The sequence below is a fragment of the Anolis sagrei genome, chromosome 13, assembly GCF_037176765.1.
Source record: "Anolis sagrei isolate rAnoSag1 chromosome 13, rAnoSag1.mat, whole genome shotgun sequence".
Taxonomy (NCBI): Eukaryota; Metazoa; Chordata; class Lepidosauria; order Squamata; family Dactyloidae; genus Anolis; species Anolis sagrei.
Window position 1 is genome coordinate 10,169,058 of NC_090033.1, and position 27,385 is coordinate 10,196,442.

The 27,385-nt window shown below is 43.0% G+C and overlaps 2 protein-coding genes across 7 annotated transcripts in view; one reads left to right on the forward strand and one right to left on the reverse strand.

Annotated features, from left to right (window-relative positions):
• Window positions 1-17,201, forward strand: part of MTHFR (methylenetetrahydrofolate reductase) — a 36,024-nt gene extending 18,823 nt beyond the window's left edge. For both annotated transcript variants that reach the window (XM_067472763.1, XM_067472762.1), the window contains exons 3-12: window positions 2,079-2,317; window positions 2,412-2,522; window positions 4,160-4,353; window positions 4,452-4,702; window positions 9,099-9,233; window positions 9,369-9,549; window positions 11,675-11,857; window positions 11,974-12,075; window positions 12,158-12,277; window positions 14,065-17,201. In XM_067472763.1, coding sequence (XP_067328864.1) covers window positions 2,079-2,317; window positions 2,412-2,522; window positions 4,160-4,353; window positions 4,452-4,702; window positions 9,099-9,233; window positions 9,369-9,549; window positions 11,675-11,857; window positions 11,974-12,075; window positions 12,158-12,277; window positions 14,065-14,283 — 1,735 coding nt within the window. In that variant the 3' untranslated portion in view covers window positions 14,284-17,201. The remainder of the gene's footprint in view (window positions 1-2,078; window positions 2,318-2,411; window positions 2,523-4,159; window positions 4,354-4,451; window positions 4,703-9,098; window positions 9,234-9,368; window positions 9,550-11,674; window positions 11,858-11,973; window positions 12,076-12,157; window positions 12,278-14,064) is intronic.
• A 1,953-nt stretch (window positions 17,202-19,154) lies between these two features.
• Window positions 19,155-27,385, reverse strand: part of C13H1orf167 (chromosome 13 C1orf167 homolog) — a 29,736-nt gene continuing 21,505 nt past the window's right edge. For all 5 annotated transcript variants that reach the window (XM_060758759.2, XM_060758762.2, XM_067472764.1 and 2 more), the window contains 4 exons: window positions 22,699-22,867; window positions 22,443-22,578; window positions 19,447-19,557; window positions 19,155-19,337 (listed from right to left, as the gene is read on the reverse strand). In XM_060758759.2, coding sequence (XP_060614742.2) covers window positions 19,275-19,337; window positions 19,447-19,557; window positions 22,443-22,578; window positions 22,699-22,867 — 479 coding nt within the window. In that variant the 3' untranslated portion in view covers window positions 19,155-19,274. The remainder of the gene's footprint in view (window positions 19,338-19,446; window positions 19,558-22,442; window positions 22,579-22,698; window positions 22,868-27,385) is intronic.

The window sequence follows — 27,385 nt, forward strand, 5'->3', positions numbered from 1 at the left end:
TAGGTCATTCAGCATTACTGTGGTCAACTCCTGCAGAGGTCTGTTTACGTAGAACACTTCTCTGGTGTTTCTAGGTCATTCAACATGATTATGGTCAACTCCTGCAGAGGTCTCATAGAATCACACTTGACCTAGAACATTTCTCTGGTGTTTCTAGGTCATTCAGCATTACTGTGGTCAACTCCTGCAGAGGTCTGTTTACGTAGAACATTTCTCTGGTGTTTCTACGTCATTCAGCGTGATCATGGTCAACTCCTGCAGAGGTCTCTCATAGAATCACACTTGACCTAGAACACTTCTCTAACGTTTCTAGGTCATTCAACTGTGGTCAACTCTTGCATAGGTCTGTTTATGTAGAACACTTCTCTGGTGTTTCTAGGTGATTCAGCATGACCATGGACAACTCCTGCAGAGGTCTTTCATGGGATCACACGGGAGATCCTAGACAGCAGCTGGAGAGAACGGTCAGGGCTGACTTGACCTTCTCCCCAGCCTCCGAAAGCGTGACCCTTTGGACCGCAGACTGCTTTGGGGGTTGTATTAACCATATTAACTCAGGAGAGGGGGAAATGTCTTCGAGGAGTCCTGCGAGGGGGCTCGTCAGCACTTTCGCTCTGGTTCTGTCCAGTTTGGGGTTGGTCTTCTCAGGCAAGAGGTCAAGAATCCCTCGAAGGGTCAAGCGGTGGGGCCAGCTGTCCATTCCTTTGTCCATCTCTGGAGCGATACGCTTCGGTTGTTAGCTGACTTAGGGCTTTCACTTACAATGTATATATGTATGAGTTAGTATGCATGGACATATGCAGGTGCATGGATGTATATATGCACGTGTATGTATGTAAGTATGTATGTGTATGTATATATGCGTATGTGTATATATGCATACATGTGTATGTATGTGTATGCATATATTTATGTATCTGTATCTGTATGTGTGTATATATGTATATGTGGGTTTGTATGTATTTATATATGTATGTATGCGTTTGTGTGTGTATGTATATGCTGCACATGTGTACGTATATATATATATATATATATATATGTATGTACAGATGTGTATGCATGTATATATATGTGTGTATGCATAAGCATGTATGTATGTGTGTATACATATATGTATATGTGTGTATGCATATGTGTATGCATGAATGTATATATATGTATACATGTGTATGCACATATGTATGTATATATATGCATACACGTGTATGTATGTGTATATATGTATGTGTATTCATATATGTATGTGTGTATATATGTATGTGTGTGTTTGTATGTATATATGTGTTTGTATGTTGCACATGTGTGTACATATATATATGTATGTACACGTGTATGAATGTATATATGTATGTGTGTATGCATAAGCATATATGTATATATGTGTGTATACAGTATATATATGTAAGTGTGTGTGTTTGTATTTATATATGTATATATGCATTTGTGTGTATGTATGTATATGTGTGTATGCATATGTGTGTGTATGAATGTATATATATGTATACATGTGTATGTATGCATATATGTATGTGTATATATGCATACATGTGTATGTATGTGTACATATGTATGTGTATGCATATATGTATGCATATGTATCTGTATGTGTGTATACATGTATATGTGTGTATGTATTTATATATGTGTGTGTATGTATATGTTGCACATGTGTGTATGTACACGTGTATGCATGTTTATATGTATGTGTGTATGCATAAGCATGTATGTATGCATACAGTATATATATATGGATATATATATTTGTTTGTGTGTATGTATGTTTATGTGTGTATGCATATGTGTATGTATGCTTATATGTATGTGTATTTGGATGTGTATGTGTTTTATGTATATATATAATATATATGTATATGTATGCACATATATTGGTGTGCATGCATTTGTGTGAATGTGTGTATATATATATATATATATATATATATACATGTATGTATGTATGTATGTGAATGTATGTATGAGGTTACCGTCTCTCAGCCTCGGATGTGACCCATCACCCTTGGGACCTCTTGATGCCTGACCTCCTGCTCTTGCTTCCTCTTCTTCCTCCTCCTCAGGTTTGACCGCATGGGGACGGGGGGCCCTCTCTTTGTGGACGTGACGTGGCACCCGGCGGGGGACCCCGGCTCGGACAAGGAGACCTCCTCCATGATGATCGCCTCCACCGCCCTCAACTACTGCGGCCTGGAGACCGTCCTCCACATGACCTGCTGCCACCAGACGCCCGCCACCGTCAGCGCCCACCTCCGCAAGGCCAAGCACCTCGGCCTCAAGAACATCATGGCCCTGCGCGGAGGTCAGCGCCGCCACCGCATCACCCTCCTCCTCCTCTTCCTCACAACCATCACCCGTTCCAACCCCTGCTCCATAATCAATCATCTCTTCCACAGATCCCATTGGCGAAGAGTGGGAGGAGGAAGCCGGCGGGTTCAACTACGCTGCCGACTTGGTGAAGCACATCCGGCGGGAGTTCGACGACTACTTCGACATCTGCGTGGCGGGTGAGCTGCCCACGGCCGGGGAGGCCGGTACATTTGTGGATCCATAGAGGGGAAAAATAAACAAATGCAATCCTTCCCTCCTTCGTTTCCTTCCTCTCTCTTTTTTTCCTTCCTTCCTCGCTCCCCCTTTTCTTCCTTTCTTCCCCTTTTCCCTCTTTCTTTCCATTCCTTTCTTCTATCTTCCCTTTCTCTTCTTCCCTCCTTCCCTCCTTCTCTTTCCACTCTTCTATCTATCCATCCCTTCTTCCTTCCCTCTTTCTCTCTCTCCTTTCCCTTCCTTCCTTCTTTCTCCTTCTTTCTTTCCTCCTTCATCTATCCATCCATCCATCCATTCTTCCTTCCCTCTTTCTCTCTCCCCTTTTTTCTTCCTTCTTTCTCCTTCTTTCTTTCCTCCTTCATCCATCCATCCATCCCTTCTTCCTTCCCTCTTTCTCTCTCTCCCTTTTCCCTTCCTTCCTTCTTTCTCCTTCTTTCTTTCCTCCTTCATCCATCCATTCTTCCTTCCCTCTTTCTCTCTCCCCCTTTTTTCTTCCTTCTTTCTCCTTCTTTCTTTCCTCCTTCATCCATCCATTCTTCCTTCCCTCTTTCTCTCTCCCCTTTTTTCTTCCTTCTTTCTCCTTCTTTCTTTCCTCCTTCATCCATCCATTCTTTCTTCCTTCCCTCTTTCCTCCTTCCTGCCTCCTTCTATTTCTTTCTTTCCTTCCTTTCTTCCTCTCATCCATCTACGCATTCTTCCTTCCTTCCTACCTTCTTCTCTCCCATCCATCCATCCATCCATCCATCTATCCTTCCTTCCTTCCTTCCTTCCTTCCATCCATCCATCCATTCTTCCTCCTCTCTCTCTTTCTTTTTCTTTCCTCCTTCCTGCCTCCTTCTATTTCTTTCTTTCCTTCCTTCCTTCCTCTCATCCATCTACCCATTCTTCCTTCCTTCCTACCTTCTTCTCTCTCATCCATCCATCCATCTATCCTTCCTTCCTTCCATCCATCCATCCATCCATTCTTCCTCCTCTCTCTCTTTCTTTTTCTTTCCTCCTTCCTGCCTCCTTCTATTTCTTTCTTTCCTTCCTTCCTTCCTTCCTCTCATCCATCTACCCATTCTTCCTTCCTTCCTACCTTCTTCTCTCCCATCCATCCATCCATCCATCCATCTATCCTTCCTTCTTTCCATCCATCCATTCTTCCTTCTCTCTCTTTCTTTTTCTTTCCTCCTTCCTGCCTCCTATTTCTTTCTTTCTTTCCTTCCTTCCTCTCATCCATCTACCCATTCTTTCTTCCTACCTTCTTCTCTCCCATCCATCCATCCATCCATCCATCCATCTATCCTTCCTTCCTTCCTTCCTTCCATCCATCCATCCATCCATCCATCCATCCATCCATCCATTCTTCCTCCCTTCTCTCTCTCTCTCTTTCCTTCCTTCCTTCTATTTATCTACCCATTCTTCCTTCCCTCTTCCTCTCTCCCTTCCTTCCTTCCTTCCATCCATCCATCCATCCATCCATCCATTCTTCCTCCTCTCTCTCTCTTTCTTTTTCTTTCCTTCCTTCTATCTATCTATCCATTCTTCCTTCCCTCTTTCCTTCCTCTCTCCCTTCCTTCCTTCCTTTCTTCCATCCACTCCCTTCTCCCTCGGCCAGGCTACCCCAAGGGCCACCCGGAGGCGGAGAGCTACGCGGAGGACCTGAAGCACCTGAAGGAGAAGGTCTCGGCGGGGGCCGACTTCGTGGTCACGCAGCTCTTCTTCCGCGCCGAGACCTTCCTCACCTTCCTGAAGGACTGCCAAGCCATCGGCATCACCTGCCCCATCGTCCCCGGGATCTTCCCCATCCAGGTGAGCCAGCACCCCGTGGCCGGAGGGGGGGGGGGGGCCTTGAGAGCATCTGGCCCGACCCTTCCTTCCTTCATGCCGGTGGCGTGCTCCCTTGGCAGGGCTACCACTCCTTGCGCCAGCTGGTGAAGCTCTCCAAGCTGGAGGTGCCGGAGGAGATCACCGAGGTCATCGAGCCCATCAAGGACAACGACGCCGCCATCCGCAACTACGGCATCGAGCTGGCCGTGCGCATGTGCCGGGCCCTGCTGGACAGCGGCCTCGTCCACGGCCTCCACTTCTACACCCTCAACCGGGAGGTGGCCACCATCGAGGTGCTCCGGAGGCTCGGCCTCTGGAACGAGGACCCCCGGTAAGCCTGCGGGGTGTGTGTGTGTGTGTGAATTATTATTATTATTATCATTATTATTATTATTATTATTATTGATACGCACCTGGAACAAGGACCCCAGGTGAGCCTGCAAGGGGGGATTATTAGTAGAAATATTATTATTATTAGTCATACACATCTGGAACGAGGAACTCAGGTAAGCCATTGTTGTTGAGATACACATCTGGAACAAGGACACCAGGTAAGCATTATTATTATTATTATTATTATTATTAATACGCACCTGGAATAAGGATTCCAGGTGAGCCTTTATTATTATTATTATTATTATTATTATTATTATTATTATTATTGATAGGCACCTGGAACAAGGGTCCCAGGTGAGCCTTATTATTATTATTATTATTATTATTATTATTATTGATACGCACCTGGAACAAGGATCCCAGGTGAGCCATTATTATTATTATTATTATTATTATTATTGATACGCACTTGGAACAAGGGTCCCAGGTGAGCCTATTATTATTATTATTATTATTATTGATACGCACCTGGAACAAGGATCCCAGGTGAGCCTATTATTATTATTATTATTATTATTATTGATACGCACTTGGAACAAGGATCCCTGGTGAGCCATTATTATTATTATTATTATTATTATTATTATTATTATTGATATGCACCTGGAACAAGGATCCCAGGTGAGCCTATTATTATTATTATTATTATTATTGATACGCACCTGGAACAAGGATCCCAGGTGAGCCTATTATTATTATTATTATTATTATTGATACGCACTTGGAACAAGGATCCCTGGTGAGCCATTATTATTATTATTATTATTATTATTATTGATATGCACCTGGAACAAGGATCCCAGGTGAGCCTATTATTATTATAATTATTATTATTATTATTATTATTGATATGCACCTGGAACAAGGATCCCAGGTGAGCCTATTATTATTATTATTATTATTATTGATACGCACCTGGAACAAGGATCCCAGGTGAGCCTATTATTATTATTATTATTATTATTATTATTGATACGCACTTGGAACAAGGATCCCAGGTGAGCCTATTATTATTATTATTATTATTATTATTATTGATACGCACCTGGAACAAGGATCCCAGGTGAGCCTATTATTATTATTATTATTATTATTATTATTATTATTGATACGCACCTGGAACAAGGATCCCAGGTGAGCCATTATTATTATTATTATTATTGATACGCACCTGGAACAAGGATCCCTGGTGAGCCTATTATTATTATTATTATTATTATTATTGATACGCACCTGGAACAAGGATCCCTGGTGAGCCATTATTATTATTGTTATTATTATTATTATTGATACGCACCTGGAACAAGGATCCCAGGTGAGCCTATTATTATTATTATTATTATTATTATTATTATTATTATTGATATGCACCTGGAACAAGGATCCCAAGTGAGCCATTATTTCTATTATTATTATTATTATTATTGATATGCACCTGGAACAAGCATCCCAGGTGAGCCATTATTATTATTATTATTATTATTATTATTATTGATACGCACCTGGAACAAGGATCCCAGGTGAGCCATTATTTCTATTATTATTATTATTATTATTATTATTGATACGCACCTGGAACAAGGATCCCTGGTGAGCCATTATTATTATTATTATTATTATTATTATTATTGATACGCACTTGGAACAAGGATCCCAGGTGAGCCTATTATTATTATTATTATTATTATTATTATTATTGATACGCACCTGGAACAAGGATCCCAGGTGAGCCTATTATTATTATTATTATTATTATTATTATTGATATGCACCTGGAACAAGGATCCCAGGTGAGCCTATTATTATTATTATTATTATTATTATTATTATTATTGATATGCACCTGGAACAAGGATCCCAAGTGAGCCATTATTTCTATTATTATTATTATTATTATTATTATTATTGATAGGCACCTGGAACAAGCATCCCAGGTGAGCCATTATTATTATTATTATTATTATTGATACGCACCTGGAACAAGGATCCCAGGTGAGCCATTAGTATTAAGTACTGAAACTAAATCCAGACAAGACAGAGGTACTCCTGGTCAGTCGCAAGGCCGAACAGGGTATAGGATTACAGCCTGTGCTGGATGGGGTCGCACTCCCCTTGAAGGCGCAGGTTCGCAGCTTGGGTGTGACCCTGGACTCATCGCTGAGCCTGGAACCCCAGGTCTCAGCGGTGACCAGGGGAGCATTTGCACAGCTTCGGCTCGTGCGCCAGCTGCGCCCGTATCTTGGGATGTCTGACTTGGCCACGGTGGTACACGCTTTGGTCACATCCCGCCTCGACTACTGCAACGCTCTCTACGTGGGGCTGCCCTTGAAGACGGCCCGGAAGCTCCAGCTAGTCCAGCGCGCGGCAGCCATGTTGTTAACCGGAGCGGGACGCAGGGAGCGCACAACGCCCTTGCTGTCCCAGCTCCATTGGCTGCCGATCAGCTACCGGGCCCAATTCAAGGTGCTGGTGCTAACCTACAAAGCCCTAAACGGTTCCGGCCCAAAATACCTTGTGTACCGCATCTCGGCCTACGAGCCCACGAGGACCTTGAGATCATCCGGGGAGGCCCTTCTCTCGGTCCCGCCTGCTTCACAGGCACGCTTGGCGGGGACTAGAGAGCGGGCCTTCTCGGTGGTGGCCCCCCGGCTGTGGAACTCCCTCCCTGCTGAAATTAGACAGGCGCCCTCCCTCATGGCCTTCCGCAAGGGCCTGAAAACCTGGCTCTTCGAAAAGGCCTTCAATTAAGTGCTATATTTTGGAATGACCACCGGAATGGCTATGACGACGAGATTGATTATGACCCAAACAAGACGAAGCGGATTTTTAGTTTAATTAGCTGTGTGTTAGTAAGATGTGTGTTATGATCCTGATTTACTGTAACTGTTGTCTTTATGTTCTATGTTCTGTACACCGCCACGAGTCGCCTTCGGGCTGAGAGTGGCGGTTAACAAGTGCAAATAATAAATAAATAAATAATAAATTATTTATTATTATTATTATTATTATTATTATTATTATTATTATTATTGATATGCACCTGGAACAAGGATTCCAGGTGAGCCATTATTATTATTATTATTATTATTATTATTATTATTATTGATACGCACCTGGAACAAGCATCCCAGGTGAGCCATTATTATTATTATTATTATTATTGATACGCACCTGGAACACGGATCCCAAGTGAGCCATTATTTCTATTATTATTATTATTATTATTATTATTATTATTGATAGGCACCTGGAACAAGCATCCCAGGTGAGCCATTATTATTATTATTATTATTATTGATACGCACCTGGAACACGGATCCCAAGTGAGCCATTATTTCTATTATTATTATTATTATTATTATTATTATTGATATGCACCTGGAACAAGGATTCCAGGTGAGCCATTATTATTATTATTATTATTATTATTATTATTATTATTGATACGCACCTGGAACAAGCATCCCAGGTGAGCCATTATTTCTATTATTATTATTATTATTATTATTATTATTGATAGGCACCTGGAACAAGCATCCCAGGTGAGCCATTATTATTATTATTATTATTATTGATACGCACCTGGAACACGGATCCCAAGTGAGCCATTATTTCTATTATTATTATTATTATTATTATTATTATTGATAGGCACCTGGAACAAGCATCCCAGGTGAGCCATTATTATTATTATTATTATTATTATTATTACTATTGATACGCACCTGGAACAAGGATCCCAGGTGAGCCATTATTATTATTATTATTATTATTATTATTATTACTATTACTATTGATAGGCACCTGGAACAAGGATACCATGTGAACCTTATTATTATTATTATTATTATTATTATTATTATTATTATTTCAAGTCTTATCAAGCCTTTTTGTTTGGTTTGTTATTGTGATACGGCCTAAGAGCTAATCAATAAACTTTAGTACTACTATTACTATTATTGATACACATCTACAACAAGGAGGAGGAGGAGGATAATTATGTACACAACATAACCGTTATGTACACAACACAGGTTGACTCTCAGAAATAGGGCGTCTAAATACAGAAATAATATTAATATATTATAATATTATATTATTATTATATTTTATTATATTATATATATTATATTATATATTATATATATTATATATATTATATTATATGTTATATTATATATTATATTATATATTATATTATATGTAATATATTGTATATATTATATATATATATAATAATAATAATAATAATAATAACAGCAACAATAATTGTCCTCAGCTGGTCAAACTGTGTCTGTTTCAATCTGCTTCCCTTCTTCCCTTCCGTCCAGGCGCCCCTTGCCCTGGGCGGTCAGCGCTCACCCCAAGCGGCGGGTGGAAGACGTCCGGCCCATTTTCTGGGCCTCCCGGCCAAAGAGCTACATCTACCGGACCCAAGAGTGGGACGAGTTTCCCAACGGCCGCTGGTGAGTGGCGGGGAGGCCGTCTGCCGGGAGGGATCGGATTGTGCCTTCCTGGGGTCTCCTCCGGGTCTGATCCTGTGGGAACCCCCTCCCCTCTCCTCCACCTGCGGTCAAGACGCTTCCGTTCTCGTTTCCTAGGGGCAACTCGTCCTCCCCGGCCTTTGGAGACCTGAAGGACTACTACCTGTTCTACCTGAAGAGCAAATCTCCCCGTGACGAACTGCTGAAGATGTGGGGAGAAGAGCTGACCAGCGAGGAGAGCGTCTTTGAGGTCTTCCGGTGTTACATCGCAGGGGAACCCAACAGGAACGGGCACAAGGTGGCGATCCCGAGCCATCGGATATTATTGTTGTTGTTGCTGTTGTTGTTTTAAAAACTAGCATCTGTCCCCGGCGTTGTCTGGTGTTGGAAGGGCCACTGCCTGCCTACTTTCCCCTTTCTCCAGACCTAGGAAAAGCCTACTTTCTCCAGCTCTGAGAAGAAGGCCTACTTCCTCCTTTCTCCTGCTCTAAGAACTACTTTCTCCCTTCCCCAGCTCTAAGAAAGCCTACTTTCTTCCCCAGCTCTGAAATGCCTTCTTCCTTCTCCAGCTCTGAAAAAGGCCCAATTTCTCGCTGGCTCTAAGACCTACTTTCTCCCTTCTCCAGCTATAAGGCCTACTGTCTCCCTTCTCTAGCTATAAGAACTACTGTCTCCCTTCTCTAGCTCTAAGAACTACTTTCTCCCTTCCCCAGCTCTAAGAAGGCCTACTTTCTCCCTTCTCCAGCACTGAGAACCGCCTGTTGTTTCTCCCTTCTCCAGTTATAAGAAGGCCTACTTTCTCCCTTCCCCAGCACTGAGAAATGCCTACTTCCTCCCTTCTCCAGCACTGAGAAATACCTGTTTTCTCCCTTCTCCATCTGTAAGAAGGCTTACTTTCTCCCTTCTCCAGCACTGAGAAATGCCTACTTTCTCCCTTCTCCAGGTGTAAAAGGCCTACTTTCCCCCTTCTATGGCTATAAGAAGGCCTACTTTCTCCCTTCTCCAGCTGAGAAATGCTTACTTTCCCCCTTCTCCAGCCCTGAGAAATGCCTAATTTCTCCCTTCTCCAGCACTGAGAAATGCCTACTTTTTCCCTTCTCCAGCACTAAGAAATGCCTATTGTTTCACTCTTCTCCAGCTGTAAGAAGGACTACTTTCTCCCTTTTTCAGCACTGAGAAATGCCCATTTCTCCCTTCTCCAGCTGTAAGAGGGCCTACTTTATCCCTTCTCCAGCTATAAGGCCTACTGTCTCCGTTCTCCAGCTGTAAGAACTACTTTTTCCAGCACTGAGAAATGCCTATTTTCTCCCTTCTCCAGCTGTAAGAAGGCCTCCTTTTCCCCTTTTATGGCTATAAGGAGGCCTACTTTCTCCCTTCTCCAGTTATAAGTCCTACTGTCTCCCTTCCCTAGCTCTAAGAACTACTTTCTCCCTTCTCCAGCACTGAGAAATGCCTATTGTTTCTCCCTTCTCCAGCTGTAAGAAGGCCTACTTTCCCCCTTCTCCTGCACTGAGAAACACCTATTGTTTCTCCCTTCTCCAGGTGTAAGAAGACATACTTTCTCCTTTCTCCAGCTGTAAGAACTACTTTCTCCAGCACTGAGAAACGCCTATTGTTTCTCCCTTCTCCAGCTGTAAGAACGCCTACTTTCCTCCTTCTCCTTCTCTAAGGCCTACTTTCCCCCTTCTCCAGCACCGAGAAACGCCTATTGTTTCTCCCTTCTCCAGCTGTAAGAAGGCCTACTTTCCCCCTCTCCTTCTCTAAGGCCCTTCTCCAGCACTGAGAAATGCCTATTGTTTCTCCCTTCTCCAGCTGTAAGAAGACCTACTTTCTCCCTTCCCCAGCACTGAGAAATGCCTACTTTCTCCCTTCCCCAGCACTGAGAAATGCCTACTTTCTCCCTTCTCCAGCACTGAGAAATACCTGTTTTCTCCCTTCTCCATCTGTAAGAAGGCTTACTTTCTCCCTTCTCCAGCACTGAGAAATGCCTACTTTCTCCCTTCTCCAGGTGTAAAAGGCCTACTTTCCCCTTTCTATGGCTATAAGAAGGCCTACTTTCTCCCTTCTCCAGCACTGAGAAATGTCTACTTTCTCCCTTCTCCAGCACTGAGAAATGCCTATTGTCTCCCATCTCCGGCTCTAAGGCCTACTTTCTCCCTTCTCCAGGTGTAAGAAGGCATACTTTTCCCCTTCTATGGCTATGAGGCCTACTTTCTCCCTTCTCCAGCACTGAGAAATGTCTATTGTTTCTCCCTTCTCCTGCTGTACGAAGGCCTACTTTCTACTTTCTCCCTTCTCCAGCTCTGAGTAGAAGGCCTCCCCCACAATGTTTCCGTGGCCAGAAGGCTCTTTCTGTGGCTCTATCATTCCTTCTTTCCCTCCTTCCTCCTTGCGACCCCCAACGGAGTCTTTGTTTTGGTCAGGTGACCTGCTTGCCCTGGAACGACGACCCTCTGGCGGCCGAGACCAACCTGCTGAAGGCGGAGCTGGCCAAGGTCAACCGTCTGGGCATCCTGACCATCAACTCCCAGCCACGCATCCACGGGAAGCCCTCCACCGACCCCATCGTGGGTTGGGGACCCCCCGGCGGATACGTCTTCCAGAAGGTAAGAACATTCCTTTCAACCATTAGATATCTCCCACTTGTTTCGGACCTGAGGATTTGCCTTCTTCGCTGCAGCGTCACGCTGTCGGCTCGCTCATTCTTCTCTTCCTCTCGCAGGCTTACCTGGAGTTCTTCACCTCCAGCGAGAACGTCCGGGCATTGCAGGCCGTGCTGAAGAAGTACGGGCAGCGGGTCAACTACCATATCGTCAACGTCAAGGTACGGGCCTCCCTCGCCTTGGAGAATTCGGTATTAGCATTGGTATGATTAGTGTTCTCGTTATTCTTCTTCTTCTTCTCAGGGGGAGAACATCACCAACGCTCACGACATGCAGCCCAACGCCGTGACCTGGGGCATCTTCCCCGGGAGGGAGATCATCCAGCCCACGGTCGTGGACCCCGTCAGCTTCATGTACTGGAAGGTCAGCTCACCCTTCTCTTCTTTCGCCCTCATTCTTCTCCTCCTTCTCCTTTTCCTCCTTCCCTTCTTTCTCCTCACCCCCCTCTTCATTCTACTTGTTCTTCTCTTCTCCTTCCTTCTCTTCCTTCCTCATTCTTCTTCTATTTCTCCTTCCTTCTCTTCCTTCCTCATTCTTCTTCTATTTCTCCTTCTTTTCTCTCTTGTTTCTCCTCATTCTACTTCTCCCCTCCTTCTATTTCTCCTTTTTTCTCCTTCTTCTCCTCTTTCTCCTCATTCTACTTCTTCCCTCCTATTTCTCCTTTCTTCTCATTCTCTTCTTTCTCCTCTTTCTCATTCTACTTCTTCTTCTCCCCCTTCTATTTCTCCTTCTTTTTCCTCCTTCTTCTCCCTCTTCCTTTTCCACCTCCTTCTTCTCTTTTTCCTCATTCTTTTCCTCCTCTCATTCTCCTTCTTTTGCACCTTTTCCCTCATTCTTCTCATTCTATTTCTTCTCTTCCTTCTCCTTCCTCTTTTTCCTCATTTTCTCCTGTTCTTATTCTCCTCCTTCTCCTTTTCCTCCTTCCCTTCTTTCTCCTCATCCCCCTCCTCCTCCTCATTCTACTTGTTCTTCTCCCTCCTTCTCTTCCTTCCTCATTCTTCTTCTATTTCTCCTTCTTTTTTCTCATTTTTTCTCTCGTTCTTCTTTTCTTTCTCCTCTTTCTCCTCATTCTACTTCTCCCCTCCTATTTCTCCTTTTTTCCTCGTTCTCTTCTTTCTCCACCTCCTTCTCTTTTTTCCTCATTCTTTTCCTCCTCTCATTCTCCTCCTTCTTTTCCCCCTTTTCTTTTTCCTCATTTTTCTCATTCTATTTCTTCTCCTCCTTCTCCGTCCTCTTTTCCCCCATTTTCTCTTGTTCTTATTCCTCCTTCTTCCTCCTCCTTCTTCTTTCTTCACCACCTTCTTCCCCCTTTCCTCATTATTTTCCTCCACTCATTCTTCTCCTTCTCCTCCCCTTTCTTTTCCTTCTTTCTCCTCATTCTTTTTCTCCTCTCATTCTCCTTCTTTTTCACCTTTTCTTTTTCCTCATTCTTCTCATTCTATTTCATCTCTCCCTTCTCCCTCCTCTTTTCCTCATTTTCTCTTGTTCTTATTCTTCTCCTTTTTCCTCCTTCTACTACTTCTCTTTCTTCTACATCACCTACTTCCCTTTTTCCTCATTCTTTTCCTCCTTCTCATTCTTCTCCTTCTCCTCTTTTATTTTCCCTCATTCTTCTCATTCTCTTGCTTCTCTTCCACCGCCTTCCTCTTCTTTTTCCCCTTTTTCTTCTCATTCTTCTTCTCCTTCCCTTTTCCCTCATTCTTCTACATCTTCTCTTCCTTCTCCTCCTCCCTATTATCCTCATTCTTCTTTCTCCTCATTCTCTTTATCCTCATTCTTTTCATCCTCATTCTTCTTCCCTTTTTGCTCATTCTTCTCTCTTACTCTTCTCTTTTTCTCCTTTTCTTTTTCCTCATTCTTCCTATTCTACTTCTCCTCCTTCTCGTTCTTCTCCTCCTCCTTCTTTACTCCCTTTGCCTCTATTTTATGCTGGCCAAACCATCAAATTGAGTGTTGACCCAGGATCTAAGATGGTGGAAAGTTCCCAAATTTGGAAAGTTGAGCCGTGTGTTCTTTCTTTCTGCTCCAGACAGGCGTTATTATTCCCAGTCTGATTCTGAACCCAGTTCTAAGTCCCAGCTCCCATTTCCTTCTTGATCTTCCACTCATCCTCATATAACGGAGCCTTCTCTTTCTTTGGTTGCGGGCAGGACGAGGCCTTTGCCCTGTGGATCGAGCAGTGGGCCAATCTCTACGAGGAGGAGTCCCCCTCCCGCATGATCATCCAGTACATCCACGACAACTACTTCCTGGTCAACCTGGTGGACAACGACTTCCCCCTGGAGAGCTGCCTCTGGCAGGTGCTGGAGGACATGTATCACCTCCTGAACTGTCCGGCCGAGGCGGGGAGTTGCCCTTCGGGACATTGAGCCACCATGGGAGGTTGCAGCAAAAGACACACTCCACTTTGGGGGGGGGGGGTGTCTTGGCTGCGCTTCCCCTGCCCTTTTCCCCTCCTTCGGCCCCCAAAGTCTGGGAATGATCCTCAAGTTCCTTTTTGGTTGGTTCTGGAACCTTTACGGTTGGTACATGTCTCCTTCGGATCGGTGCAAGTGCGCTATCGATAGATATGCGTACTCTTTTGATAGGTAGGAGTGCCCTTTGGATTGGTAAATGTGCCCTTTGGATCGGTGCAAGTGCGCTATCGATAGATATGCATGCCCTTTGGATTGGTATGGGTGCCTTTTGATAAGTATGAGTGCCTTTTGATAGGTACGAGTGCCCTTTGGATTGGTACAAGTGCCCTTTGGATTGGTATGTGTGCCCTTTCAATTGGTACAAGTGCCTTCTCAATGGGTACGAGTGCTCTATCGATAGGTACAAGTGCCCTTTCGATGGGTACAAGTGCTCTTTTGATGGGTACAAGTGCCCTTTCGATAGGTACGAGTGCCCTTTGGATTGGTACGAGTGCCCTTTCGATATGTAGCAATGCCCTTTAGATTGGTACATGTGCCCATTGGATTGGTATGGGTGTCCTTTCAATTGGTACAAGTGCCTTCTCAATGGGTACGAGTGCCCTATCGATAGGTACAAGTGCCCTCTTGATGGGTACAAGTGCCCTTTCGATAGGTACGAGTGCCCTTTGGATTGGTACGAGTGCCCTTTCGATACGTAGGCATGCCCTTTAGATTGGTACATGTGCCCATTGGATTGGTATGGGTGTCCTTTCAATTGGTACAAGTGCCTTCTCAATGGGTACGAGTGCCCTATCGATAGGTACAAGTGCCCTCTTGATGGGTACAAGTGCCCTTTCGATAGGTACGAGTGCCCTTTGGATTGGTACGAGTGCCCTTTCGATACGTAGGCATGCCCTTTAGATTGGTACATGTGCCCATTGGATTGGTATGGGTGTCCTTTCAATTGGTACAAGTGCCTTCTCAATGGGTACGAGTGCCCTATCGATAGGTACAAGTGCCCTCTTGATGGGTACAAGTGCCCTTTCGATAGGTACGAGTGCCCTTTGGATTGGTACGAGTGCCCTTTCGATACGTAGGCATGCCCTTTAGATTGGTACATGTGCCCATTGGATTGGTATGGGTGTCCTTTCAATTGGTACAAGTGCCTTCTCAATGGGTACGAGTGCCCTATCGATAGGTACAAGTGCCCTCTTGATGGGTACAAGTGCCCTTTCGATAGGTACGAGTGCCCTTTGGATTGGTACGAGTGCCCTTTCGATACGTAGGCATGCCCTTTAGATTGGTACATGTGCCCATTGGATTGGTATGAGTGTCCTTTCAATTGGTACAAGTGCCTTCTCAATGGGTATGAGTGCCCTATCGATAGGTACAAGTGCCCTCTTGATGGGTACAAGTGCCCTTTCGATAGGTACGAGTGCCCTTTGGATTGGTACTAGTGCCCTTTCGATACGTAGGCATGCCCTTTAGATTGGTACATGTGCCCATTGGATTGGTATGGGTGTCCTTTCAATTGGTACAAGTGCCTTCTCAATGGGTATGAGTGCCCTATCGATAGGTACAAGTGCCCTCTTGATGGGTACAAGTGCCCTTTCGATAGGTACGAGTGCCCTTTGGATTGGTACGAGTGCCCTTTCGATACGTAGGAATGCCCTTTAGATTGGTACACGTGCCCTTTGGATTGGTATGGGTGTCCTTTCAGTTGGTACAAGTACCTTCTCAATGGGTATGAGTGCCCTTTCGATGGGTAGAAATGACCTTTGGATTGGTACAAGTACCGTTTCAGTTGGTATGAGTGCCATTTCGATAGGTATAAGTGCCCTTTGGATGGGTATGAGTGCCCTTTCGATGGGTATGAGTGTCCTTCCGAGGGTACGAGTACCTTTTCAATGGGTATGAGTGCAGTTTCGAAAGGTACAACTGCCCTTTCAATGGGTATGAATGCCCTTTGGATTGGTACGAGTACTGTTTTGATTGGTATGAGTGCCCTTTGGATTGGTATGAGTGCCTTTTCAATGGGTACGAGTGCAGTTCCAATAGATACAAGTACCTTTTCAATGGGTACAAGTACCTTTTTGGTGGGTACGAGTACCTTTTCGATGGGTACGAGTACCTTTTCAATGGGTACGAGTACCTTTTCGATGGGTACGAGTACCCTTTCAGTGGATACGAGTACCTTTTTGATGGGTATGAATGTTTTCATTGGTATGAGTGCCCTTTCAATGACTACGAGTGCCCTTTGGATTGGTACAAGTGCCTCTTTGATGGGCGTGAGTACCTTTTCCATTGGTACGAGTGCTCTTTGGATTGGTGTGGAAACCTTCCCGACCCTTCAGTAGTCCTAAGGAGAGCTGGGCATCCTAACACCCTTTCCATACGTCATGTCCTTCTAAAACCACAACCCAACAACGTGTCAATACTTTTGAGACTTCATCTCGGAAGCCTTGCGAGTTACGGTCGATGGGATTTGGCTCATAAAGAGCAACCCACCAACCCATTATACATTTCAGACTTCGATTTGCCCCCTAAAGCACAACTCACCCATCCATAATAAGAATTCACTGCTTCATAGCGAAGCATTTCGACCAGGGGTAAATGTGATTTCGCTTGTTCGGAAGTTCCTTTTTCCCCCAGGTAAATCCCGAGACCTGGGGTAACTTGGGTCTGCCCTCCAGGAAACTGGGATAGGCTTCATTATAATATTTATTTTGGTTTTTATTACTATTACTTTTATTATATTATATTATTAAGATGGCCGGATAGATTTTAACAAAAGTTTTTCTCTCTCTTTCAATTGTGTAGTTTGGATATGTGAGCACTTATTTAATATAAAATAGTGGTCAAAATGGAATTAAAGCAGAATTCTAACTCTTTGGGCTCGAGTTTGGCTTCATTGTGTATTGTGATTATGATGATCTCCTGCTTGATTTTAATTGGACACAACTTGAAAGCTCACTTTCTGTCCTTTCCTTTTTTTTCTTCCTTTCCTTTCCTTTCCTTCCTTCTTTTTTTCTTTTCTTTCTTTCCCTTTCCTTCTTTCTTTTCTTCTTTCCTTTCTTGTCTTCTTTCTGTTCTTTCCTTTCTTTCTCTTTATTTTCTTCCTTTCCTTCCTTTTCCTTCTTTCCTTCCCTTTCTTTTTTCTTTCTTTACTTTTCTTCTTTCCTTCCTTCCTTCTTTTTTTCTTTTCTTTCTTTCTTTCCTTCCTTTCCCTTTTCTTTCCTTTTCCTTCTTTCTTTCCTTTCTATCCTTCCTGTCTTTCTTTCCTTTTTATTTTCTTTCCTTCTTTCCTTTGCTTTCTTCTTTCTTTCCTTCCTTTTTTCTTTTCTTTTCTTTTCTTCCTTCCTTTTCTTTTTTCTTTCCTTTCCTTCCTTCCTTTTTTCTTTCTTTCCTTCCTTTTCCTTCCTTCTTTCCTTCCCTTTCTTTTTTCTTTCTTTACTTTTCTTCCTTCCTTCCTTCCTTCCTTCCTTTTTCTTTCCTTCCTTTCCCTTTTCTTTCTTTCCTTTTCCTTCTTCCTTTCCTTCCTTCCCTTTCTTTTTGCTTTCTTTACTTTCCTTCCTTCCTATCCTTCCTGTCCTTCTTTCCTTTTTTTCTTTTCTTTCCTACCTTTCTTTTCTTTTTTCTTTCTTTTCTTTCTTTCTTCTTTCCTTTGCTTTTTTCTTTCTTTCCTTTCCTTCCTTTCCTTTCTTTCCTTCCTTTTTTCTTTTCTTTTCTTTCTTTCCTTCCTTTGCTTTTTTCTTTCTTTTCTTCCTTCCTTTCCTTTCTTTTTTTCCTTTGTTCTTTCTTTTCTTTCCTTCCTCCCTTTTCTTCTTTATTTCTTTCCTTTCCTTCCTTCCTTTTTTTCTTTCTTTCCTTCCTTTTTCCCTGCTTCCTTCCTTCCTTCCTTCCCTTTCTTTACTTTTCTTCCTTCCTTTCCTTTCCTTCCTCCCCTTTTCTTTCTTTCTCTTTTGGGAGGCTAATCCCAGCCGATCAACAACAGCGAGAGATAATGAGCCAGGAGGGAAAGAATCCGAAGGGAAGCAGGTGGGGAACACAGCCGCTCTCAGCAGGATCCGTCCTCATCATCCTAATGGTCGGGGTTTCCAGCTGCGGAAGGACGGAGCCGTGGTTTGGACAACAAGCGGGCAGACGAAGGGATCAAAGCAGGAGGAAAAGAGAAGGAAGGAAAGAAACAAGAAAGGACAAAAAGAGGGGGAGGGAAAAGAAGGAAGGAAGGAAACAAGGAAAAGAAGGGAGGAGAGGGAAAAAAATAAGGAAGGAAGTGAAAAAGAAAGATGGATGGAAGGAAAAGAGATGAAAGAAGGAAGGAAGGAAGGAAGGAAGGAAGGAAGGAAGGAAAAACAGGGAAAAGAAAGAAGAAAGGAAACAAGGAAAGGAAGGAAGTAAAAAAGAAAGATGGAAGGAAAAGAGATGAAAGAAGGAAGGAAGGAAGAACAGGGAAAAGAAAGAAGAAAGGAAACAAGGAAAGGAGGGAAGTAAAAAGATGGAAGGAAGGAAAAGAGATGAAGGAAGGAAGGATAGAAAAGAACGGAGGGAAAAGGAAGGAAGAAAACAAGGAAAGGAAGAAAAAAGAGAAGGGAACGAGGAAGATAAAGGGAATGAAGAAGGAAAGAAGGGAAGGAAAAAGGGATGGGTGGATGAAAAGAAAAGGAAAGAAAGAAAAAGGGAGGGAGGAGATAGATAGAAAGGGATCGGGATGGAAACAAGGGAAGGAAGGGGGATGGAAACGAGATGGATGGAAGGAAGGAGGGAGAGAGGAAGATGGAAACAATCAAGAGAGGAATGAAAGGACAGGAAGGAGGGATAGAAGGTTATTTGATAACTCCGTATTGGTTTGAGTGGTCTCGCAATGGTTTGGACCAAATTTATTTTCTGTGGATTACAGGGATACGAGTGATGCAATCGACAGTCCCGAATATATATATATATAGATATAGATATATATTCTGCTAGCGATGGACGTTGGCCTGGTGTCGAGATGCGTCCGCCAGCTGCCTCCAGTGTCCAAAGGCCTATGCAGAGGAAGAAAGGAGAGGAACGGTTACAGAACCCTCCCATAATAGACCTTCCGTTTGGGGTTTTCCATACATAGGATGTCCCATTACATAGAGCCAGACTCACCTTCCGGAGCAAATGCCGGTTGTCGGTGTCCAGGAAGCGCTCGGCCACCCATCCCTGAAGGCACCGCCGGCGCCATGTCGTCCAGCCCCATTCGGCCAGCCTCTGCTGTGCCTATTGACCATCACAACAACAACAACAACAACAATAATAATCTCAGAAGGCCTCCCTTAGAACATCTCGCCCTCTTCCATTGCTCAACTCACCCTTTCCGTCTCTATGTCGCCCCCTTGTGGTTGCGTCCAAGCATTGTGGGAATATGGACCCAATTATTCATTTTGGGGGTCCCAACCCCTGAACGGGATGGATTTTGTCATTGAAACCCAACCAGTATTTTAATTTGAGTCGTAAAAGGTATGTGTGTCAGGATTGGAGCCAATCCATCACATCAAGGAGGAGCCTTTGAAGTACAAACATACGTACATATTTTCATGCCTACATACAATACATACATAGAGTATATATTATATACATCATATATATGATGTATATCATATTATTATTATAATTAAAATAAATAAGTATATAATATAATATTACATTATGTATGTATATACAGTTTATTATGTTATATATGATATGTCATATATAACATAATAAACTGTATAAATTATATCTATATTATAATACATTATAGTAGATATATATATTTCATAGATACATACATATAATACGTACATACATATAATAGAGTATGTAATATGTTATATACACCATATTATATATAGATAATATATCAATTGTATATTTTATATATGATATAATATATATAACAAACTATTATATCACATATTACAAAGTATATATCATATATATATATATTTCATATGTACATACATATAATACACACATAGAGTATGTAATATATACATCATATTATATATAGATAATATATCAATTATAGTATATTTTATATATGATATAATGTCATATATAACATAAAATAAATTATAAATTATATCTATATATTATAATACATAATAGTATATATCATATATATATATTATATGTACATACATATAATATACACATAGAGTATGTAATATGTCATATACATCATATATATAGATGATATATAAATTATAGTATATTTTACATATGATATAATATGTTATATATAACATAATAAACTATGTATTATATCTATATTATATATTACATTATAGTATATATATATATTTCATACGTACATACATACAATACATACATACAGAGATTATGTAATATATTATATACATCATATTATATATAGATTATATATAAATTATAGTATATTTTACATATGATATAATGTGTTATAAATAACAAATTATATATTATATCTATATTATATATTAATACATTATAGTATATATCATATATATATATACATATGTGTATACATACATACAATCATACATTCAGAGAGTATGTAATATAATATATACATCATATTATATACAGAGATAATATATAAATTATAGTATATTTAATACATGATATATGTTATATATAACATAAACATATTATATCTATATTATATAATACATTATAATATATATATTTATACATATCTACATACATACAATACATACATTCAAAGTATGTAATGTAATATATACACCATATTATATACAGATAATATATAAATTATAGTATATTTTATATATGATATAATATGTTATATATAACATAATAAACTGTAAATATTATATCTATATTATATATTATAATACAGTATAGTATATATTTATCTATATAAATAAAAAGGTCATGTTCGTTTGTGGGATTAACAGAACTCAAAAACCACTGGACGAATTGACACCAAATTTCGACACAAGACACCTAACAACACAATGTATGTCCTTCACTCAAAAAAAAATGATTTTGTCATTTGGGAGTTGTAGTTGCTGGGATTTATAGTTCACCTACAATCAAAGAGCATTCTGAACTCCACCAATGATGGAATTGAACCAAACTTGGCACACAGTTTCCCCATGACTAACAGAAAATACTGGAAGAGTTTGGTGGGCACTGTCCTTTGGTTTTGGAGTTGTAGTTCACCTACATCCAGAGATCACAGTGGACTCAAACAATGATGGATCTGGACCAAACTCGACACAAATACTCCATATGCCCAAATGTGAACACTGGTGGAGTTTGGGGAAAATAGAATCTTGACATTTGGGAGTTGTAGTTGCTGGGATTTATAGTTCACCTACAATCAAAGAGCATTCTGAACTCCACCAATGATGGAATTGAACCAAACTTGGCACACAGTTCTCCCATGACCAACAGAAAATACTGGAAGGGTTTGGTGGGCAGTGTCCTTTGGTTTTGGAGTTGTAGTTCACCTACATCCAGAGATCACTGTGGACTCAAACAACGATGGGTCTGGACCAAACTCTACACGAATACTCAATATGCCCAAATGTGAAAACTGGTGGAGTTTGGGGGAAATAGAATCTTGACATTTGGGAGTTGTAGTTGCTGGGATTTATAGTTCACCTACAATCAAAGAGCATTCCGAATTCTACCAATGATGGAATTGAACCAAACTTGGCACACAGTTCTCCCATGACCAACAGAAAAAACTGGAAAGGTTTGGTGGGCACTGACCTTCAGTTTGGGAGTTGTAGTTCACCTACATCCAGAGATCACAGTGGACTCAAACAATGATGGATCTGGACCAAACTCGACACAAATACTCAATATGCCCAAATATGAACACAGATGGAATTTGGGGGAAATAGAATCTTGACATTTCGGAGTTGTAGTTGCTGGGATTTATAGTTCACCTACAATCACAGAGCATTCTGAACTCCACCAACGATAGGGATCATTCCCGGGGGGCATTCCAGTAGTCATGTTTGCATTTAGCTATCACAGCATCTCTGTCGTCCTCCACCAACCCCACACAGAACCGCCATATATAGTCATACATATATAGATATATTACATTATATATATATGGAATTTAAAGTGTGCTGCCTCCAATATTGACATTCTGGAGAACTCACCAGGGTGTTGACGAGAAGGTTCGTCCTGCAAGCCTCCTTCCAGAGCATCCACGCTCTCACCATTCGCCGGCTGTCCTTCGCGGCTCGCAATTGGCGCAGGAAGACGCCGTGCCTCCAAACGCGCAAATACTTCCTTCTGGAACCAGGGCACAAAGATCGGTAGCGTCGGAAGGGACCCCCAAAGGGCATCCAGCCCAACCCCATTCTGCCAGGAGAGAAGGCATGATCTAAGTCCTCCGGAAACGACGAGTCTTACCCAAGCCGTTGCTTTTCCCCGGCCATTGACTCTCTTTGTTTACACCTCTGTCCCAATGGATCCGTATCTTCTTGCGTCCGCCGCGTCCTGCTTTGGCCTCGATACGTGGTCAGCCAAAACCGGAAAGAGCTGCACGAGTTGGAGTCCTCTTCCCGGCTCCATCGTTGGCCTTGAAGAAGAAAGCAAGGAAGAGATGGGTAACGAAATAATAATAATAAATTATTATAAATAACAATATATATATATATATGCATATATATAATATGTGTTATATATATTATCTATATCTATATCCTGGTGTGGTTTGGCCGGAGATGGACCATGGATTATGAAACTTGCAGTACCTTTGTTCAGTTCCTGAGACCACTGCAACCCTCATCCAATTACCGATAAAGACCAAACTTGGCACACTGAGTCACCATGACGCACTCTACATCCTGGTGCGGTTTGGATGCACCAACGATGGGACTTGCAATACCTGCACACCCTTCCTAAGACCATTACAACTGCCAACAATGATGGTTCAGGACCACAATTCACACTGAGAGCCCGCATGGTCCACTCTACATCCTGGTGCAGTTTGGAAGAATTTGACAATGGATGATGGGACTTGCAGTCACTTCACTCACTTCCTGAGACCAGTGAGACCCTCACCAATGACTGATCAAGACCAAACTTGGCACACAGAATCCCCATGACCCACTCTACATCCTGGTGCACTTTCGAGGAGGACAGACCATGGATGATGGGACTTCAAGTATCTCCACTCCCTTCCCAAGACTGCTGCAACCCTCATCTAATGTCCGATCAAGACCAAACTTGTCACACAGAGCCCCCATGACCCACTCTACATCCCGATGCTGTTTGGAGGAGGACGGACAATGGATGATGGGATTTGTAGCACTTTCAAACCCTTCGGTTCCCACAGACCACTGTGGCCCCCAACCAAGACCGATAAAGACCAAACTTGGCACACAGAGCTCCCATGATCCACTACATCCTGCTGCAGTTTGGAAGAGGGAGGCTGGACCATGGATGATGGGACTTGCAGTACCTTCACTCACTTACTGAAACCACAGCGACCCTCATCTAATGACTGATCAAGACCAAACTTGGCACACAGAGCCCCCATGATCCCCTTTACATCCTGGTGCAGTCTCAAATAACCGGGCAGCGCCGGGTCCCCAAGCTAGTATTATATATAACAAATTGTATATATATTATGTTATATTGCTATATATTATAATAAATTATATTATATATTATATTATATATTATATATTATATATTATAGTGTGTATATATATATAAAATATACTATTTATTATTATAATATATATACTATATGGAAGGTTGCTTACCTGTAACCGTAGTTTCCCTAGTGGTATGCTGTGAATGCGCACTAATGGTAACCTTCTGCGCATGCGCAACATAGCTCGGAAATCTTCAGTTAAAATTTTGAAAAGGACGGCGGTTGGCCCCGCGCACACTCCCCATGATGCTATAAATAGGCCGCGGAAGGCTAACCGCCTCAGTTCTCTTCGGCCGCAAAAGCTGCTCAAAGAGGAGGCATGACAAACTGCGGGGAGGATGGGCGGGGCCGTGCGGATTCACAGCATACCACTAGGGAAACTACGGTTACAGGTAAGCAACCTTCCATTTTCCCTGCGTGGCTATGCTGTGAATGCGCACTAATGGTAATAGACTAGCAAGCTACTCACCGTGGCTGGTGGGCGTCATGCCACCGCAGAAAAAAGCACAGCTCGACCAAAAGAAGCATCCTTCTTCGATGTCAAGTCTAGCTTGTAATGTGTCACAAATGTCATAGGCGTAGACCACGTGGCTGCACGACAGATAGCTTCTAACGGCACACCCTTCATAAAAGCCGTAGACGTGGATTGTGCCCTTGTCGAATGGCCTCTGATTCCAAGCGGGAGTTCCCGTCCCGACCTCTGATATGCTAACTTGATAACTGATACAAGCCAAGCCGACAGTCGTTGCGAGGATACGGGAAGACCCAAAGAGTCTTGGCGATATTTTATGAACAGCCTAGGTGTTTTTCTTATGTCTTTAGTCCGATCAAGATAAAAAGCAATGGCTCTACGTACATCCAGCAAATGGAGCTTCCGCTCCAGTGGAGAGGAAGGTTCTTGGAAGAAAGCTGGTAACACAAGTTCCTGAGACATGTGGAAGTTAGATGTCACCTTGGGCAAGAACGAGATGTCTGTGCGCAGCACCACCTTGTCTTTATGGAGACGGAGATAAGGCGGGTCCGCTCTGAGAGCGCACAGCTCGCTCACCCGTCTGGCCGACGTGATTGCCACCAAGAAGGAAACTTTCCATGTCAAGTGAGACATTTGGCACGTAGCCATCGGTTCATATGGAGGGCCCTGGAGAGATTCCAATACTAATTCCAGACACCATGACGGGGCGACAGGGTTAACCACTGGCCTTATATTTCCCATCCCCTTTAAGAAAAGCTTAATATAGTAGTCTGTAAAAAGGGATGGTAGGCCCTGCTGCCTTCTGTACCATGATACTGCGGCCAAGTAGCACTTTACTGATGATAATGTATATCCTGAGTCCATTAAAGAACCAAGAAATTCCAGCACCTCTGTTACTGGTGCTGTAACTGGATCTTTCCCTCTCGATTTTACAAATTCCTTGAAGCGCTTCACCTTGTATGCGTATGAGCGCTTGGTTGATGGTTTATGAGCCGTATCCAACACCTCCTTAACTTTTTCAGACAGTTCACTGGTTAACCCTGGAGCAGTATCCTCCACGCCGTCAATTTTAAGGTGTGGACATCGGGATAGAGTACTTTGCCCTTCTGTGTTGTTAGGAGGTCCGCTCTGGCCGGCAGACGTTTGTATACACCCTGCGACATTTCCAAAAGTGCCGCGAACCATGGTTGCCGAGGCCACCACGGCGCAATTAGAATACAGTTGCTCCTGTCCTTTCGCAGCTTCGTGATTACCTTGAGCAACAGGGGGAACGGGGGAAAAGCATACAGGTAGTCCTCTGTCCATCCCAGAAGAAAGGCGTCCCCCAGACAACCCTGATTGAGGTCGGGTCGCTTGCGTGCACAATACTGGGGACACTTCGTGTTCTCCTGGGACGCGAAGAGATCTATGCTCGGTGTCCCCCATGTATTGAAGAGAAGTTGCAGTTCGTCCTGATTGAGGGACCACTCGTGGACTGACAGAGGAGACCTGCTGAGCCCATCCGCTAGTACGTTTTCTTTCCCTGGCAGGTGAACTGCCACTAAGTGAATGTTCCTGGCCACACACCACTCCCAAATATGAATTGTTTGGTCTATCAGCTCCCGTGACCTGGTACCCCCTTGCTTGTTTATATAAAACATTGTGGTAGTGTTGTCCGTCACCACCTGCACCACCTGACCCAGCAGAGCATGTTCGAAAGACTTTAGGGCCTTCTCCACTGCCATAAGCTCTAACACATTGATGTGTGACAGTGCTTCTTCGGGGGACCATACGCCCTGGGCAGTGAGTCCCTCGAAATGCGCCCCCCAACCATGCATGGAGGAATCGGTGGTGATGACCCTTGATGGTTCGGGGAATTGGAAGGGGTGGCCTGCCAGAACGTTGGCAGGGTCTGACCACCAATTGAGGGATTGCTTGATCACCGAAGGCATTTCCAATTTGGCATGGGGCTTGCCTATTCCAGACTTGTGGACACTCAGAAACCAGGTCTGCAGTGGCCTCAGACGAAGCCTTCCATACGGGGTAACGGCAGTCATCGAGGCCATGTGGCCAAGCAGCATTTGCACTTTCTTCACTGACACCCGGGTCTCCCGTATGACCTGATCTATCAGGGACTGCAAGGACGCAAACCGTTCCGGCAGAAAGGCTCGTTGATGCACCGAATCCAACACTGCACTGATGAACTGGATTCTGCGACTCGGCAGCAAGTGCGATTTCTCTGCGTTGACAACCAACCCTAGGGACTGGAGGAGAGAAAGTGTCGTTTTGATGTGCAATCTCAGTCCCTCGCTAGTATTTCCCACCAAAAGCCAATCATCTATGTATGGGTAAATAGTCACGCCTTGTGTTCGAAGGTAAGCTGCAATGACCGCCATACACTTCGTAAAAACTCTAGGGGCCGTCGTCAGTCCAAAAGGGAGGACGTTAAAACAGAAAGCCCGCTTGCCTACCATGAAGGAGAGGTATTTCCTGTGGTGTTCTGCTATTGATATGTGGAAATAAGCATCCCGTAAATCAATGGTGGCGAACCAGGCATTTTTATTGAGCAGAGGAAGAATTAACGACAAAGAAACCATTCTAAACTTCTGCGAAAAAATATACTTATTAACTTCCCTCAAATCCAGAATGGGACGAAGGCCACCTCCCCTTTTTTTAATTAAGAAGTAATTTGAGAAAAAACAGTCAGCCAAAACTCCAGGATCAAGAGGAGATATAGCCCGTTTATCTAAGAGTTTATCTACTTCCTCCAATAAGGGAGGTGACTCCGGGGTAGACTTCACATTGCCCAACGGGGGCAAGGATACAAATTCCATAGCATAACCAACACTAATAACTTGCAAAACCCACTTATCGGTAGTAATAGAACTCCAAACATGCCTAAACGGCCTTAATCTGTCAAAAAATACCACTGTTTGATTCGGGATTGTAGCAACCGATACATCTGTCCCACATAGCAATGGTTG